Source organism: Garra rufa, chromosome 3, assembly GCF_049309525.1.
Source record: "Garra rufa chromosome 3, GarRuf1.0, whole genome shotgun sequence".
Taxonomy (NCBI): domain Eukaryota; kingdom Metazoa; phylum Chordata; class Actinopteri; order Cypriniformes; family Cyprinidae; genus Garra; species Garra rufa.
In genome coordinates this window covers 9,925,800-9,942,749 of record NC_133363.1, presented here as the reverse complement: position 1 = coordinate 9,942,749, position 16,950 = coordinate 9,925,800, and the positions used below count along the sequence as shown (strand labels likewise).

Here is a 16,950-nt window from a genome sequence, read left to right as displayed (position 1 = left end):
GCATTACCAAATTGTATTCTTAAGTCATGCTGACTGATTTCTGATGCTCTTTGACCTGGCGATCTTCAGTTTTGTGAATGAATCGTTGTTTTGAACTGGTTCTTAGTAATAACTTGGCTGCTGGATTAGATTACGCAATTTTAGTGAGATCTTTTTGAGAGTAAATGTAAGATGTTGGAAAAATAAATAACTATGCAAGAATATTGTCTTGCTGATACTGATAAGTTATGAAAGAAAACTTGTGTGCTTGAAAAGTCCATGAAATTTTACAGTATCTGTACGAACCCTGTAAATCATAAATTGTAAGCTTAAAGATTATTTAGGCATCACATTACATTATTACAATGGATAAAGGATAAAGGATGTATAAAGTCTCAGAGATTTTTTTTTAGGTATACCGATGTAACTTTAACCTTTGATAAATTGTGCGAGCTATAGAATTTTTCAGGTGTGCTCCAGTCTCTGGCAGTCATTTGGATGAAAGTGATGGTCTATTACCAACGTATGCTTGTAGATCCTGGTTACATACCAGAATCCCACTCACTTCAGACCAGCAGTGCACTGCATGACAGTGATGGAGTAGGGGAATTTTCAGTAAGACGTAATGGCTGAGTAAGGAACATGAAGCAGTTTTCAGGCCTGCAGACCTGTTTTTCCGTCCTTTGCAGACCACAAAAACAAGTGTGGCTATTGAATGTGGTCGCGTGTTACAGTCTGATCCATTTTCATTCGCCGTCACCCATGAGCTTCTGATAAGTGATTGGCTCAAACAGAAGCTGCTTTTTGTACATTAAGGTTAAATGCTTTTAACGATTTTTATGTGCATTGAGAAACGGCTCATGAATTATAGGCGTATAGATATGAAGGCTATGAGACAAAGCCAGAAATCCTTGGCTCAAGTGTGGATTGGAATAAATAAAAGCCTGTGAAGATTATATTTAATCGAGTATCTGAAAGATTAAAGATGTAGCATCGATGTACCTGTGTCCTGGTGAGAGATGTGGTGCTTTATGGACAAAATGAATGCTTCCTTACAAGATGGGTTTAAATGCTTCTCCAAAACTCTATTATCTGATGCATTCAAAGGATTTCTTAGTATTTTTATGTAATTATATATAGGTGCACAGCTTGGATATCAGGATATAGCTCAGATATAGACCTTTGTACCGCATTTACCTCTTTTCGTAATGATACTTATCAGTTCCTAAATGGTACATAGAAGTTTTTTTGTACCATTTTCTAGTGGTGTATAGACAAAAGTCTGCTTCACTTCTTCACTTTCTGCTCCAGTTCATGGATAGTCCACATGATGTAATTTTCATCATCAGCACTGTCCGCTAATTTCCACAAGTGCCATTTGCGTACAGCTTTATTTCTTCTTCCACATGGACACCAGCACAAGTGCAAGTGATCTGAGCTAAAAGAGGTTCTCTAGATGCACATACATCCATGCTCATAGTCAATGAGTATGCTTTGAAAGCCTTGTACACTTAATTTTACTCAAGATAGAGCTCAACGCAGAAAATAAAGCATACTTCAGTCTTCAGTGGTTCATTTCCTAGGGTATTGCTAGGCAATTCGCAATGATATTTTGATCCTTAGTTAAAACTTTAGTCCCACCTTCAATCTAAGTCTAGAACAGGGGTTTTCAACTCTGACCCACAAGATCCATTTTCCTGCAGAGTTTAGCTCCAACCTTGATCTAATTCACCTCCCTGTAACTTTCTAGTGATCCTAAAGACCTTGATTGACTTGTTCAAGTAGGTTTGATTAGGGTTGGAGCTAAAATCTGCAAGAAAATGGATCTAACGGGCCAGAGTAGAGAACTCCTGTTCTAGAAGATTGTTTTACTTTACTTTACTTTATTGTTCATCAGGCTAAAATAGCTTGCTTAGAAAAAACTAGAAAAATGGTTTGTTCAAATCTAAGCAGTAACAGCAGTGAATTCTGTCTTGGCAAACATCATTTATAAATGGATATGACATGTGGTTTGAAAAGCTTGTTCTTTCTGAGTGTGGTAAGTGGGGGTGATGCATAAATGTATGCGAATGTGTGTGTGTGTGTGTGTGTGTGTGTGTGTGTGTGTGTGTGTGTGTGTGAGGTCTTGCCTTCTCAACAGGTGGCAGATGGCACAGAGGACCCATCCGAATGGCCTAACCTCAGACACGTGCACACACACTCATTAGGTCACGGGGCAAAATGCATGGTCTTGAACTCTAGGCTTGTTCAAGTCAAAGGGAGGGTGAGAGGCCACTGTGTTGACCCTAAGAAGGCCAGGGTACTGCTAAGTGCGTGACAAATTTGGTCAACTTAAGGGTGCCTCTGTTTTGTTTCTCCAAAGAACATTTTAGTGAAAGGTCCTTGAAAGAAACATTTTATTAGTGTGAAGAGCATTTCAATAATCCTAAGGGTTTACAAAGGTCTTGTGCAATTGATGTAAAAAATTCTTCATGAAACAATAATGTTTATCTTATGATCCTTTTCTTTGCAGTGAGGGGCCCTGTAATGAGGAAACATAAGCCCCCTGAAATAGGCAGCTGGTTTGCATGAGTGAGATGTTTATAAACAGTCTTTCTAAATAGGTTTCAGTAGCTAGATTAAAGTTAGGCGCTTTCTCTTGTGTGATTTTGCTCTTTTGTTCTGATGCAAGTTCAAGTTTAAATATATGGTCACATGTATTGAAAATTTTGTTGTTTGCATGTGGAAATTAGTTGTCAAAGTAAGTCACTATCCTGAAAATCCTTGAAGTTTTGCCAGAGGAACTTTTGCATGTACCTCCTTTTTTGTTTCACGTTTTGTGCACTAGTTCTGTGTCACCTGCTCAACTTCCGAGGCACAAATCTTACTCTTTTGTCTCCTGTCTATGTGTGTTCCCCTCCTAGCAAGTAGTATTCCTTGAATGCCGTTGTTCTTGGGAGTAAAAGGCTTCCTGCCTGCCTTCCTTTGCCCCATTCTGGCCCTTCCCCCAGCCCAACCGAGCCAGGGACCCTTGGAGTGAATGCCTCCATATTGTTGGTTTAGACTATTGTGATGCTAATGGAAGCCGGAGACCCTCGAGTCATCTATCACGCGTGACAGGGAAGCAGGGGCATTGTGTCTCGTACTGCACACGGGAGAAGGGCTGCTGTCTCCACAGGTCTCACCGGGGGAATATCAAACCTGAAGAATTCATGCTTTTGTGATAAATTGTCCATAGTGACTGTAGAAGTCGTACTACTCAATAATTACACTTACGAGCAACCAATCGCATTCGTCTTTCTTAAAATGCACTCTCCGAAATACCATTTGTGGTAATGCAAAGTTTAGCTTTGAGTATTTTAATTACCAATAGATTTGATAACATTACCCAGTTGGTTTGCCTTTTTTGACCAGTTGATTAAAAGGAGTGGCTCATGAAAGTCATTTGTTCGGAAGACGAACAAGTTTGATTTGTGAATGTTAGGAATGATCAAACTTCTAGTTCCTTTCTGCTGTGACAACTGACAGATTCAATTTGGGCCTTTTGAGGATTAATGCTAGATTTAGCTGGGGTGAAGCTGTTGCAGCAAGCCTTTATGTGAGAAATCTCTCACTGCTTACTGGCTGTATGGCCACGATCCAGCATCCACTGACATCATAGTTGTCCAACCAGCCAGATGTGAGTGCGGTCAGGCCTGCGTTAAACAAATGTGGTACAACAGGAAATGAGTCCTTTAAAAAGCTCTGAGAAAAAAATGTGATGTGTTTTTAGCAATCAAAGAACATAACCAAAGCCATTAAAAGGCTTTAATATGCTATAACTATAAATGAGGACAATGTTTATGGCATGGGGTCTGAGCCGAGCTGCAGGATTTTGCTTTGATTAAATCATCTTTGCTATGACATGCTGGCAGGAAGGATGATGGGGCTTTATTTGCTTCACCCCCTCGGTGTGGAATCAATGGCAATTTTATGCTGTCTTTTTAAATGATATAACACACTCCTGCTGTAGAGGCTCTTTGGCTCCTGTGGAGTGCTATCTGTGAGAGGCTGAGGGGATGCTAATGGAAGGGCTGGTGTTGATGGTTTTGTCCCAGTTAGACCTTTAAGAAGGAGGACGCTGCCACGTGTTGCTAGAAAAAAACAGCTCATGCCAGTTTAAGGTGGTAATTTTTGGGACTTGAAATGCTGGTTGCTGCCCTAAGGTCTTCTATACAAGCTGTAACCAGCTTGATCAAGATGATTTTCCAGGTTGAAAACAGGTCCACCTAATAATAGTCCAGTCCATCTTGACCAGATTAAAATTGCTGTAGGACTGGGAGGATGCTAATGGAAGGACTGGTTTTGATGCATACTAGATAGATGCGTAAAGATCAGTAAAAATAGCTCATGCAAGCTTATGGTGGTCAAGCCTGGTTAGTTGCTGCTCTAAGGTGTTTCACTAGCTCTAACCAGCTTGATCAAGACAGTCTACCAGGTTGAAAACAGGTCCACCAAATGATAGTCCATTAAATCAACCATCTTGACCAGATTGAAATTTCTGTGGGACTGAAAGGATGCTAATGAAAGAGCTGGTGTTGTTGGTTTCTTCCCAGTTAGACTTGTTAGGAGGAGGACGCTGCCATGTGTTGCTAAAAAAAAACAGCTCATGCCAGCTTAAGGTGGTAATTTTTGGGACTTGAAATGCTGGTTGTTGCCCTAAGGTGTTCTTTACAAGCTGTAACCAGCTTGATCAAGATGATTTTCCAGGCTGACAACAGGTCCACCTAATAATAGTCAAGTCCATCTTGACCAGATTAAAATTGCTGTAGGACTGGGAGGATGCTAATGGAAGGACTGGTTTTGATGCATACTAGATAGATCTCATGCAAGCTTATGGTGATCAAGCTCATTTGTGGGACTCAAAATCCTGGTTGGTTGCTGCTCTAAGGTGTTTCACCAGCTCTAACCAGCTTGATCAAGATGGTCTACCAGGTTGAAAACAGGTCCACCAAATAATAATCCATTAAATCAACCATTTTGACCAGATTTTGAAATTGTTGTAGGATTGAAAGGATGCTAATGGAAGGGCTGGTGTTAATAGTTTCATTCCAATTAGACCTGTAAGGAGGAGGACTATAAAAAAACAGCTCATGCCAGCTTAAGGTGGCAGTTTTTAGGACTTGAATTGCCGGTTGCTGCTCTAAAACGTTCTATACAAGCTCTTACCAGCTTGATCAAGATGATCTACCAGGTTGAAAACAGGTCCACCTAATAATAGTCCAGTTAATCAACCATCTTGACCAGATTAAAATTGCTGAAGGACTGGGAGGGAGCTTATTGAAGAGCTAGAGATGATGCAAATTAGATAGACCTGTAACGATCAGGACACTACCACATGTTGCTAGATAAAACAGCTCTTGCAAGCTTAAGGTGGTCAAGCTTGCTTTTGAGACTTGAAATTCTAGTTAGCATACATTGACGTATGTTGCTAAAAAAGAGAGCTCATGCTAGCTTAAGGTGGTTAAGCACATTTGTGGGACTCAAAATGCTGGTTAGTTGCTCCTGCTGAGGGCCAGCTCATGACCAACTAAGGACCAGCTTAAACCAGCTCCAACCAGATGCCATACCTAAAAACATAGCTAACTAGCACATGCTGTTTTTTTCAACAGGGTTGTTGCTGCTCTAAGGTGTTCTACCAGCTCAAACCAGCTTGGTCAAGATTTTTCAGCAGGTCCACCAAACGATCATCAACCATCTTGACTAGACTGAATCTGCTGTAGGGTTGAGAGAATGATAATGCAAAGACTGCTGTTGTTATTTTTTATCCCAGTTAAACTGCGAGAAGAAGAAGAAGGGAGCTGTAATTTGTTGCTTAACCCTGTTAAAGAAACCAGGTCATATCATTACTATGCAATCAAGCAGGTTTTTGGAAAATAGTAGCTGATTTATTGCTGTTCCAAGGTGGTCTACCAGCCCTAACCAGCTTGACCAGGGTGGTCTGCCATGTTGAAAACTGGTCCACTAAATGATAATCCAGTTAATCAATAACCTTGCCCAGCTTGAACCTATTGTAGAGCTCAGAGGATGCTAATGTAAAGGCTGATGATGATGGATTCATCCTAGTTAAACTGCAAAGAGGAGGAAAGCTGGTAAACAGCAGCTGGTTTATTGCTGTTCCAAGATGGTCTACCAGTTCTACCAGCCATAGTCCAGTTTATAAAGAGCCTTGAGCATCAAGCAAGTGGTCAAGCTGATTTTTCTGGACATGGTAACTGAATTTTGGTGTACTAAGTGGTCCAAGCCAGCTGGATCAACTAGATCAGCTTGGACCAACTGATTTGTTCAGCAGAGCTTTATATCAAGTCCTAGCATTGATCATCTCAAGTGATAGTACCTTAAAGTAGACAATCTACAAAGCACATTTAATATAGTTTTTTTTTCCTGTAATGACAATTATTTATGAACATTTGAAGTGTAAGATGAAAGGTGTCATTGTGAGCTGAGAACAGACATTGGGTCTTGACACATTAATGGTGATTAGTAATTTAAAAGTGCACTGCTGTTTGTCTGTTTTGGCAACTCAGAGAAACAACCATAAAACACAGAAAATGCTTGCTGTGCCAAGCCGTTTGAGAGCAGCCCAATTGAGGTAATGAAACCTCATCCAAATTAAAGAAGTGTGATGCAGCATTGTGAGGTGAGAGTGAATGTGGTAAAGTGGGCCACAGTGGGGGGTTGTGGGGGAGTAGCGGCCAATGCAGCAGCTGTGTAAACCTCCTCAGTTCAAGGAGGGGATGCAGGAACCAAAGGATGGACGGATGTAATGAGAGGGTGAACTCTTGTACCAGGACTGTTAATTGTTCTCCGGCTTAGCCATCGTCAAGCTACAGTCACACTTCGGCTCCAGACTGCGAAATTATCAAAGACACACCCTATTCAGGGAAGCCTTCAACAGCCAGAGTCTGCCGGTGCATATCTGTGAAGTCTGAGCAGGGCAGGATGAGTTAGTGTCTAAATTGAGGTGGGAGTGCTGACAGCTCTCAGTAGGGAGCGGGGAGGGAGTCCGCTCCTCTTTCCTCTGAGGGAGTTGGCGCAAAGGGCGGAGATGCATTCCTAATTGAATGAAGAGTCAGCTGGGGGACAATCCTAGAAAGAGGGGTGCCGGCAGGCCCCACTGAGTGGCTTCTGCTGTTTTAGGAGCTATTGATATGGACTCCGGTGACTTTGAAATTAAGGGAAGCCTTTTCCTACTCGAGAGGACGGATTTCTTCTTTGCTCAGTGCTCTGCTTTTTAGTCAGGCCATAAATACCTAATCCTTTCCCTGCTGTTTTGACTGACAACTGGAGAACTTTTGCAAGAGTTCACATCCTCCTTGTTCCCACCCACTGCTCTGCCGTACTCCTCATGTACTCCATATTGCTTAATGAATATATTTGCCATGAATAACCACCAAAGACAAGACTTTTAATGGAATCGGTGCAATGCTATGTTCACTAATTTCATATTTCATACAATATTCTTATTGACTGGAATCATTAATCCAATATATAACAAAACAATTTGATTTATTTGTGCAGCTCAGTTTCAGCAACCAGAACTATTAATATTTTATTCTAAAGTCTGAATATAAATTGTTATGCATTGATCCAGAATAAGGACTTTAGAGTCCAGCCACATACACAGCACATGTTCACACTCTCTTACAATAAAACTGGAACACGTATTACTTTAAAAAGTACTTTCTCTTATTATTGTCATTGGGGGGGCAGCTTGTTTCCTGGGGTTTCAGGACCTCCAGTGTGTTCTTACCCGCTTTTTTTTTTGACTCAGTATCTCTCTGCCAGCGTTGTTTTGCACGGCAAACACAGGAAAGAAAGCGTGCTGGCCAAGTCCTGCTGAGCAGGGTTTTTTTCAAGGCGGTGAAAAGAATGAATTATTCAGCAGTAAGCATGCTTACAGCTGGCCGTTTGTGAGCTTTGATCTAGGAATCAGGCGTCTGCATGAATGCCCTTATTGTCATGTTATGTGTACACAGTGTGTGAATTATTGAAAGTGGCGAGGCCCTGGCTTCATCTGGGAGAGATTACAGTGTTGGCATGCTGGGGAGGTGGGCTGGAACTGAAAATCCCCAGATGCTATTTATTTGTCCTGGAGGTCACATGATCTTCCGCCGTTGTTATAGCCTTAACAGAATGCCCTACGTGAAGAAAAAGAGCTTCCCCTCCATTCAGCCCGCACATGCATCGAGCACGCATGTTGGAATCGCACACTCATTGGCCTCAGGCTGTGTTGGGGAGTGCTACGCACTTGTTAAGACAGGGTCTTTGGAGACTCCTAACAATATTGCCATATGTGTACATGGTTTGTGGGTATTTCCAGAGTTTGGTTATCTAAGCATCCAGTGCCAATTTGGGGCTTTTCAGACTTGAAACATTGCTGATGACTTCATAGTTAAAGAGCAGGTCATAGGGGTTTTTCGAAAAATATATTTTTTGCAGTTTGTAACATAGCTATCCTTCAATGTAAACAGTCTGCAAAGTTGTTAATCAAAAAAGTGCATTATACATAAAGATATTGTCTTTCAAAAGAAAGTCGACTCAGAATCTCCTTCATATTTTCATCGTCATATTTTCGAATCTAATGTCTGCCCACAAAATACAAACAGTCTGACCTGCCCTCTTCTGCTAGTTAGTGTGTTTACATCATGTTGAGAAGACAATGTGTTCTGCGCTGTGAAAGCAAGTTTTTGTTTTCATTGCTGAAAGATGCTGATGTGAAGAATAAGTGGTTAAAATGTATTTTTCCATGATATCACAGCAATACATTTTCGAACCTTTTGTTATGTGCTCGTCATTTTACCTAGGACTGCTTCTCTAATCTTGGCTTTTATCTTCTTTGGCTTCTAATCTTGTTTATTTGAACTAACAAGCATCTCTGAACCACAAACTGTAAGTACGATTGATAGTACATTTTCAATCGATTGCTCAAAATAGCAAGTTTTTTGTGCTAATATGTGATGTATACCTATAGTGCGGCTTTAGGGTTTTCAGGTAAACCATGATATTACTGTCTTTCTCTGGTGACTTATGAAGGACTTCTCCAATAATTTTAACCCACTTTAACTTGGCCTAGCATGCTCTTGCAAATCGGCATACAATTTTGTGTGCAACGCCCTCATCTCCAAATTCAGCTACCAACCGATAAGTAGAACCAAATGCCTACACTACATTTTGGATGGACATCACAACATGGAAGAAAAGATCTGTTGCTATGTTTTATGATGTCTTAAAAGTCTGAAATACTTCATTTAAATATGTATTTACTTTGTAATTACTTTATGACCATTAAAAAACTATTTTTATCCACCTTTTTATTCAATGAGGAATTAAGCCTATGGGTGAGACTTCTGGTTCATTACTAGGAAATAACGAGAATAAAGCAACGTGCAGTAGATGGTAAAACTGTTTGCACTACAAACCAGTGTGCTCATAATTAAAATAATATAGTAAGACACACCATTTTGCAATATTAAGCAGCAAAACAAGCTGTTTTGTACATCTGAAAATAGCTGGACGTAGATGAGACCGGAAGCCAGACCTACAAAATTTACAGGCTGCTGCGCCCACTCTTACAGGTATAAGGTGGATATGTGCAAAACATTATTGAAATACTGACATACTACATCCATCCTGTTGTTATTGTCATGTGGCCTAGCAGCATAATTACTTAAACTCTTCAAATCCTCCCCCATGGCCTGATGGCATAGTGAAGTATCCATTGGATGCATGCTGTAGAATCTTGCCTAAAGTAGTCGGTCATATACTTTATTTTTCACATTATTCACATCTCTAGTTAGCTTCTAAAGTCTCAGCTTCTAAAAAACAGGCGGTATATAGAACTTGATTCAAGAGATGTACATTTTCCTATTGATCAAGGAAGCAAAATTTGATCAAATATATTTATAATTGATCATATCTAGACGATTCTGTGCAGTCTTAGTAAAGCATGGCAGATTGTATTGTCTGCTGCATCTTCTACTATCTAGGACTGACATTAAATGATTGGGAATAGCGGGATACGAATTGTGTTCAGCATTGATTTTGTGGGCGTGTTTGCATTATTAACTAATTGAAATAATTATTTAGTGAATTTAGTGCTAAAACATACGATGTGCAAGGAAAAACTGATATCAGCAGGTGCATTTCATTCTTTATGATTCCCCTTGGTTTTAAGACTCGTGAGGATTGTGCTGACAGAAAGGAAAATGACTGGTACGTAAGAGAGAGGAGGCGAGTGAGAAAGAGATTCCCTTTCAAACGACAGGTGTGCCTAATAGCAGAAGCTCAGGAGATTACCCAGCCCACCTGAACACAGTGAGCCCAGCGCACAGCAGGTGGATGATGCGGCTTTGCCATCTCAGTGTGTGCCCATTTCACAAACAACAGACCTCAGCCCAGCCGCCGCCATGGCCAGTCACCCCACTCCACACCCAGAACACATCTGCTGCCGTTTCTGTTTTTTTTTTTTTTTCTTGTACAAATCTTTTCTTTGACAAATGTAATTTACTTTTAATGTCAACTTAGTTTGACCCATGGCTTAACACTTACTTACATGTTGCACATTGGTGTTCATATGGCAATTTTGAGTTTACATCTACAGGATTTGTGAAAAGTTTAGAAACATTATGACTTTTTAAATGTTATGACTTTTGGAAGTCTCTTATCCTCACCAAGGCTGCAATAACAGCATTTCTTTGAAATAGAATCTTTTGTAACATTATAAATGTTTTACACTGCAAAAATGCTTTTCTTATTTGTTTCCAGCCAAAATATCTAAAAAATCTTAAATCAAGAAGAATTTGAAGGAAATTATTGTCTTGTTTTCAAAAAACAAGTCAAAATCAAGTGCATTTTTCCTTGATACAAGCTAAATAATCTGCCAATGGGGTAAGAAAAATAATCTTGTTTTCTGTTTGAAATAAGATTTTTTTTGCTTAGCCCATTGTCAGATTAATTAACTTGTTTTAAGCAAAAACTCACTTAATTTTGACTTGCTTTTCTGAAAACAAGACAATAATTTTTACTCATGTAGAAAATCCTTCTTGATTTAAGACTTTTTAGATATTTTGTCTGGAAACAAGAAAAAATATCAAAGAAAGAAAAGCATTTTTGCAGTGTACTCACTTTCAATCAATCTAATGCATACGTGACCCTGGACCACAAAACCAGTCATAAGGGTCAATATTGGGAAATTGAGATTTATATATAATCTAAAAGCTTAAATAAATGAGCTTTCCATTGATGTATGGTTTGTTAGAATAGGACAACGTTTGGCCAAGATACAACTATTTGAAGATCTAGAATCTGAGGATGCAAAAAAATCTAAATATTGAGAAAATAAAGTTTTAAATTAGTTCAAATGAAGTTCTTAGTAATGCACATTACTAATCAATAATTAAGTGTCAATATATTTACGGTAGGAAATGTACGAAATATCTTCATGGAACATGATCTTTACTTAAAATGATTTTTGGCATAAAAGAAAAATAGATCATTTTGACCACTACAATATATTGTTGACTATTGCTACAAATATACCTGTGCTACTTAAGACTGGTTTGGTGGTCCAGGGTCACATATTTGTGAATAAAAATATTAATTTCTTAATAAAACACACACCAATAAAATATTTGAATGGTAGTATAATATGGTTTTAGAATAAATAATCCAAACCAACATGCAGTGTTTCTATTCACTATTCTTTTTCTTTGCGCTAATTATATTTAGAAGAAAATGCAGTTTAATGTTGTTCCAAAGTAAATTGGGTGGACGCGTATTAAATTGTACCTACATCAATTCTGCGGTTGCCTGTTTAAAAAGCTAGTTTTATTACACGGTCCAGGGTTTAAAAAAAAAACAAGGGCTCTATGGCAACGGTTGGCTACAGCTGGACACATAATTAGAGTGGCTCCTTACCTATAATTTGCGTAATAGTTTTGGGGTGGCGGTATGTTATTAACATATGAAAAGGCTAAGCAGGGGTCATTGTGCCTAGCATCAGTAATTAGAGCAGTGCCGAGGGCGCAAGAATGTGTAGAGCTGCCATTAATTGGAGATCACTACAAAACCATGCTTTAATTATTATTTAGTGAGAACAGTAGTGTGTTAAATGAATATGTTTCCTCTGCCATTACGTGCTGTAACCATATGAATGTCTAGATCTGTTTCTTTTCATAGCGTGAGGCTTTGAAGAAATTGGGATTAAATTAGATTAAATTGAAAGGCTGTAGAGTTGTTGGGCTATTTTCATGGTAATAGCACACACGGCCAAGTTTTCATTTAAATTAGGCGTGTTTGTTCATTCACTGGGGTTAAGATTGCTACATGTTGCTGACACGGTGGGAACAATTGAGGCTATAGAAATTTTGGCTCATGCATACCAACTCAAGGCCATGCATTCCTGCTTTGATTAGGTTCATTAAATTTAAAGGAGTACATTTCCAAAGTTTTCACATTAACACATCTCTTCCATTGTCTTTCCGTAGGTCGGAATGAGCTGATTGCCAGATACATTAAACTCAGAACTGGGAAGACAAGGACACGAAAACAGGTAAGAGAATCCGTGTTCTTGCATGCGTGCCTCTAAACGGGAAGGCCAGTACTGTTGAATGCACCTGCTATCTGAGCTTTTGCAGGAAGAAAACTTACAGCTCGCACAAAGAACAGCAGAAATAAAGAGATACTCACACTTAGGGGTGGGCGATATAAGGCCAAATGTATATTACAGTTTTCTTCAATTTTTTTTGTTATGATGTTCTTTATATACTGCATATGTTTTTACAGAAAAGAGATTCAAAGTCTAATGGAAAATAATATTGATTTAGAAGTCCATTCATCTAAATTGCAATTTTTAAATACATGATCTGCTCAGATTCACTTTTTCAACAGTGGTAATTACAGAAATTAATTACAAATGTAATTACATGTAGGTTTTAACATATAGGGTTTGTAAAATATATAGTACAATATAATGTTGTATTATATAATATAATGCAATGTAAAAACACATATTTACACAATAAGTACATGGTACCAAATGATTCATTTAAATGTAAGTACATAGTAGTTAAGGCCACCTAATGTAAAGTGGGATAGAATTGTCTTATGCTCATCAAGGCTGCATTTATTGATCAGAAATACAGAAAAAAAACAGTAATACTGCAAAATGTTATTACAATATGGAATAATGTTTTTTTTTTTATTTTAATATACTTTAAAATGTAATTTATTCCTGTGATGCAAAGCTGAATTTTCATCAGCTGTTACTTCAGTCTTAAGTGTCACATGATCCTTCAGAAATCGTTTTTATATGCTGATTTATTATTAGCATTATTAATGTTGCAAACAGTTGCGCTGCCAAATATTTTTTGGGAACCTGTGATTCTTTTTTTTTAATCAGGATTTTTGATGAATAACAAGTTAAAAAGAACAGCGTTTATTCAAAATATAAATCTTTTCTAAGAATGTACTATCACTTTTTATTAATTAAACATATCCTCTTTCAAAAAAAGAAAGAATAAAAATTTACTGACCCCAGACTTTTGAACAGTAGTGTATATGTGACCCTGGACCACAAAAGTCTTAAGTCGCTGGGGTATATTTGTAGCAATAGCCAAAAATACATTGCATGGGTCAAAATTATTGATTTTTCTTTTATGCCAAAAATCATTAGGAAATTAAGTAAAGATCATGTTCCATGAAGATTTTTTTGTAAAATTCCTACTGTAAATGTATCAAAATGTAATTTTTGATTAGTAATATGCATTGTTAAGAACTTAATTTGGACAACTTTAAAGGTGATTTTCTCAGTATTTTGATTTTTTTGCACCCTCAGATTCCAGATTTTCAAATAGATGTATCTCGGCCAAATATTGTCCTATCCTAACAAACCATATATCAATAGAAAGCTTATTTACTGAGCTTTCATATTATATATACATCTCAGTTTTGTAAAATTTAACCTTATGACTGGTTTTGTGGTCCAGGGTCACATATTGTTAGAAAACCTTTCTATTTTAAATAAATGCTGTTCTTTTGAACCTTTTATTAAACAAAGAATCCTGAAAAAAGTATCTGATAATAAATCAGCATATTACAATGATTTTTGAATCATTGTGTGACACTGAAGACTGGTGTAATAATTCTGAAATTTCAACTTTCATTACAGATTAAATTTTAATTTAATTTTAATGTATATTATTATAGAAAAACATTGTTTTAAATCGTAATAATATTTCGCAATATTAATTTTTTTCTGTATTTTTGATCAAATGAACATAGCCTTGATGAGCATAAGCATTAAAAATCTTACTGATACCAAACTTTTGAGCATTAGTGTATGTAATTAGTATATAAAAATCTGAAATTGACAACTTGAACCCAAACCCCAAACTATAAACTGCTGAAAATGCCTGTATTCAGTCAGATTTACTAAATAGAAAGTGTGTGTGCTTTGTAAAGTGACTGATGTGTTTTTCAAACAATGAATGAATAGTTTGCTCCAGTATTTTGTTGTATAATAAGACCTATACAGAAAAACCCCCTAAAAGATGTGTTAGAAATAGATCAGCATGCTATGAAAAATATGTACTAGTTTGGCTTGTGATGTGAAACAGCCATTATTTTAGCAAGTAGGGCATTTGAGACAACCTTCATCTTTTATTTTTTACTGTGCAGAGGTTGAGGTGATTGGAATACCAGTTCTCTTGACAAATTTATTGTTTATTGGTATATCGCCCACCCCTGCTCATACAAATTTCAACACGCTGCTCAAAACATACACATGCACGCACACACATACACACACATAGCCACTCATGCAGGAGCATGGAGCTTTGCAGCATGTTCAGGCTGGGTGCAAGAACGCTAATGCGATTGTAGGAGAGACGGACCCTGAACACTGGGCTCAGCCGGCAGATGTTTCATTCAGCTGCATGAGAACACGCCGCTGAACAACTATGGCCAAGACACTCACTAACACATTAGCAAACACAAAGCATCACTGTTTTAAAAGGCTTATTATTAAAAAATTTTACACGGATGACCTGTTCATATCTGTTTAAATTCATGAATCAGTTTTTTTCCATTTGACTGTAATGTAATTTGTTATGCTGATATGTATGTGTTGGTGCAGCTGTAACACTGTGCTTACATGGCTCTGCCTCAATGCTCTTTATCAGATAGATTTACTACAGCAGACAGGAAACATTATATAAGACATCCTTTTGTTTAAATTAGATATGGGAAGATTCCGGGTCATGTAGTTTCCAGGCCACTCTCTGATCCCTCAAACCAACAAGAAAGGACTTTAGAGTGATTTATCAGCACAGTATCATTTACAGTTATCACAATATTTTATGAAAGTTAAATAACAAACTGTGTAATTATGAGATTTTGATATTCATTCTACGAAAAATTGCTTCTGACTGGATACTGCATTCAAATATGGCTAACACTTTACAATAAAGTTTCATTTGTTAACATTTGGTAATATGAATTAACACTTTCCCACTTTGTATTAGGTGGTCTTAACTACTATGTATTTATATTCATTAATCAATTAATCATTTAATGCAGTGCACTTATTGTGTACATACATGTTTTTACATAGTATTTATACTTAAAAATACCTGTATGTAATTACATCTGTGAATTACATTTCTGTATTTACATTTATAATGACCCATCTTTTACACCTTAACTCACCCTTAAACCAATCCCTAACCTTTTTTTGCAATACAATATGAACACAGTAAGTACATTGTACTTTTTTGTCTAAGTACATAGTAGTTAAGGCCACCTAATATAAAGTTGTACCTGAAAATGTACTTAATATTAGTGTTAATTGAATTATGTACTAATACATTAATAAAATAATAAAATGTATCTGTTAATATTTTTAATGGACCTGAGATAACATGAACTAATGAACAGTTGCATTGTTATTAAATTATGTTAACAAAGATTAATAAACACTGTAACAACTGTATTGCTCATTGTTAGTTATTTGTTAAAGTTGATTTTATCTAATGGAACAATATTGTAAAGTGTTACACAAATATTGTGAATAATGACCATTGTCCAGGATAATATAATTGACCATATGTTTGTGACCTTGGACCACAAAACCAGTCATGAGTAGCACAGGTATTTTTGTAGCAATAGCCATAGAATACACTCACTGTGTGGGTCAAAATGATCGTTTTTTCTTTTATGCCAAAAATCATTAGGAGATCAAGATATTTTGTAAATTTCCAACCATAAATATATCAAAACCTAATTTTTGATTAGTAATATGCATTGCTAAGAACTTCATTTGGACAACTTTAAAGGCAATTTTCTCAATATTTAGATTTTTTTGCACCCCCAGATTTTCAAATAGTTGCATCTCGGCCAAATATTGTCCTATCCTAACATACATCAATGGAAAGCTTATTTATTCAGCTTTCAGATGATGTATAAATCTCAATTTCCAAAAAATCACCCTTATGACTGGTTTTGTGGTCCTGGGTCACATATTTGCTACGACTAGTTAAAGTGCAAAAACATTTCTGCATTTAAACTCAGAACTTTTAAATAAAAAGTGCAAAGTTTTTATATATACAAACTGAGGCCTGCATTTTAATCATTAGCTTTTGTAATCAGCAGCACGATCATGCCTTGACATAAAAAGATTTCCTAACTATCTAGATGGGAAAAAAATCGATACAAACCTACGTGGACGAAATTCTAAAAGATTGACACCCTTCAAACTCGCAGCAAAGTGAAAAGTCCAGAAATTGACCCAAGCGCTGAAACATCGCAACAATCCCATTGTAATTTCATTTGGCTAAGCCTGAACCATTGAAGTGATTGTTGTAATTAATTTGGAAAGGTCAAAGGACCACTTGTGCTGCTGAGATATGTGTAAATGTGACTTTGCCAGGCTGGAGAGTCGAGAGCGGCGGGCCT

The 16,950-nt window shown here is 37.3% G+C and overlaps 1 protein-coding gene across 1 annotated transcript in view; it reads left to right on the top strand.

Annotated features, from left to right (window-relative positions):
- Positions 1-16,950, top strand: part of tead1b (TEA domain family member 1b) — a 95,015-nt gene that overhangs the window by 47,802 nt on the left and 30,263 nt on the right. The window contains exon 4 of the mRNA XM_073835667.1: positions 12,486-12,550. Within this exon, the coding sequence (XP_073691768.1) occupies positions 12,486-12,550 (65 nt within the window). The remainder of the gene's footprint in view (positions 1-12,485; positions 12,551-16,950) is intronic.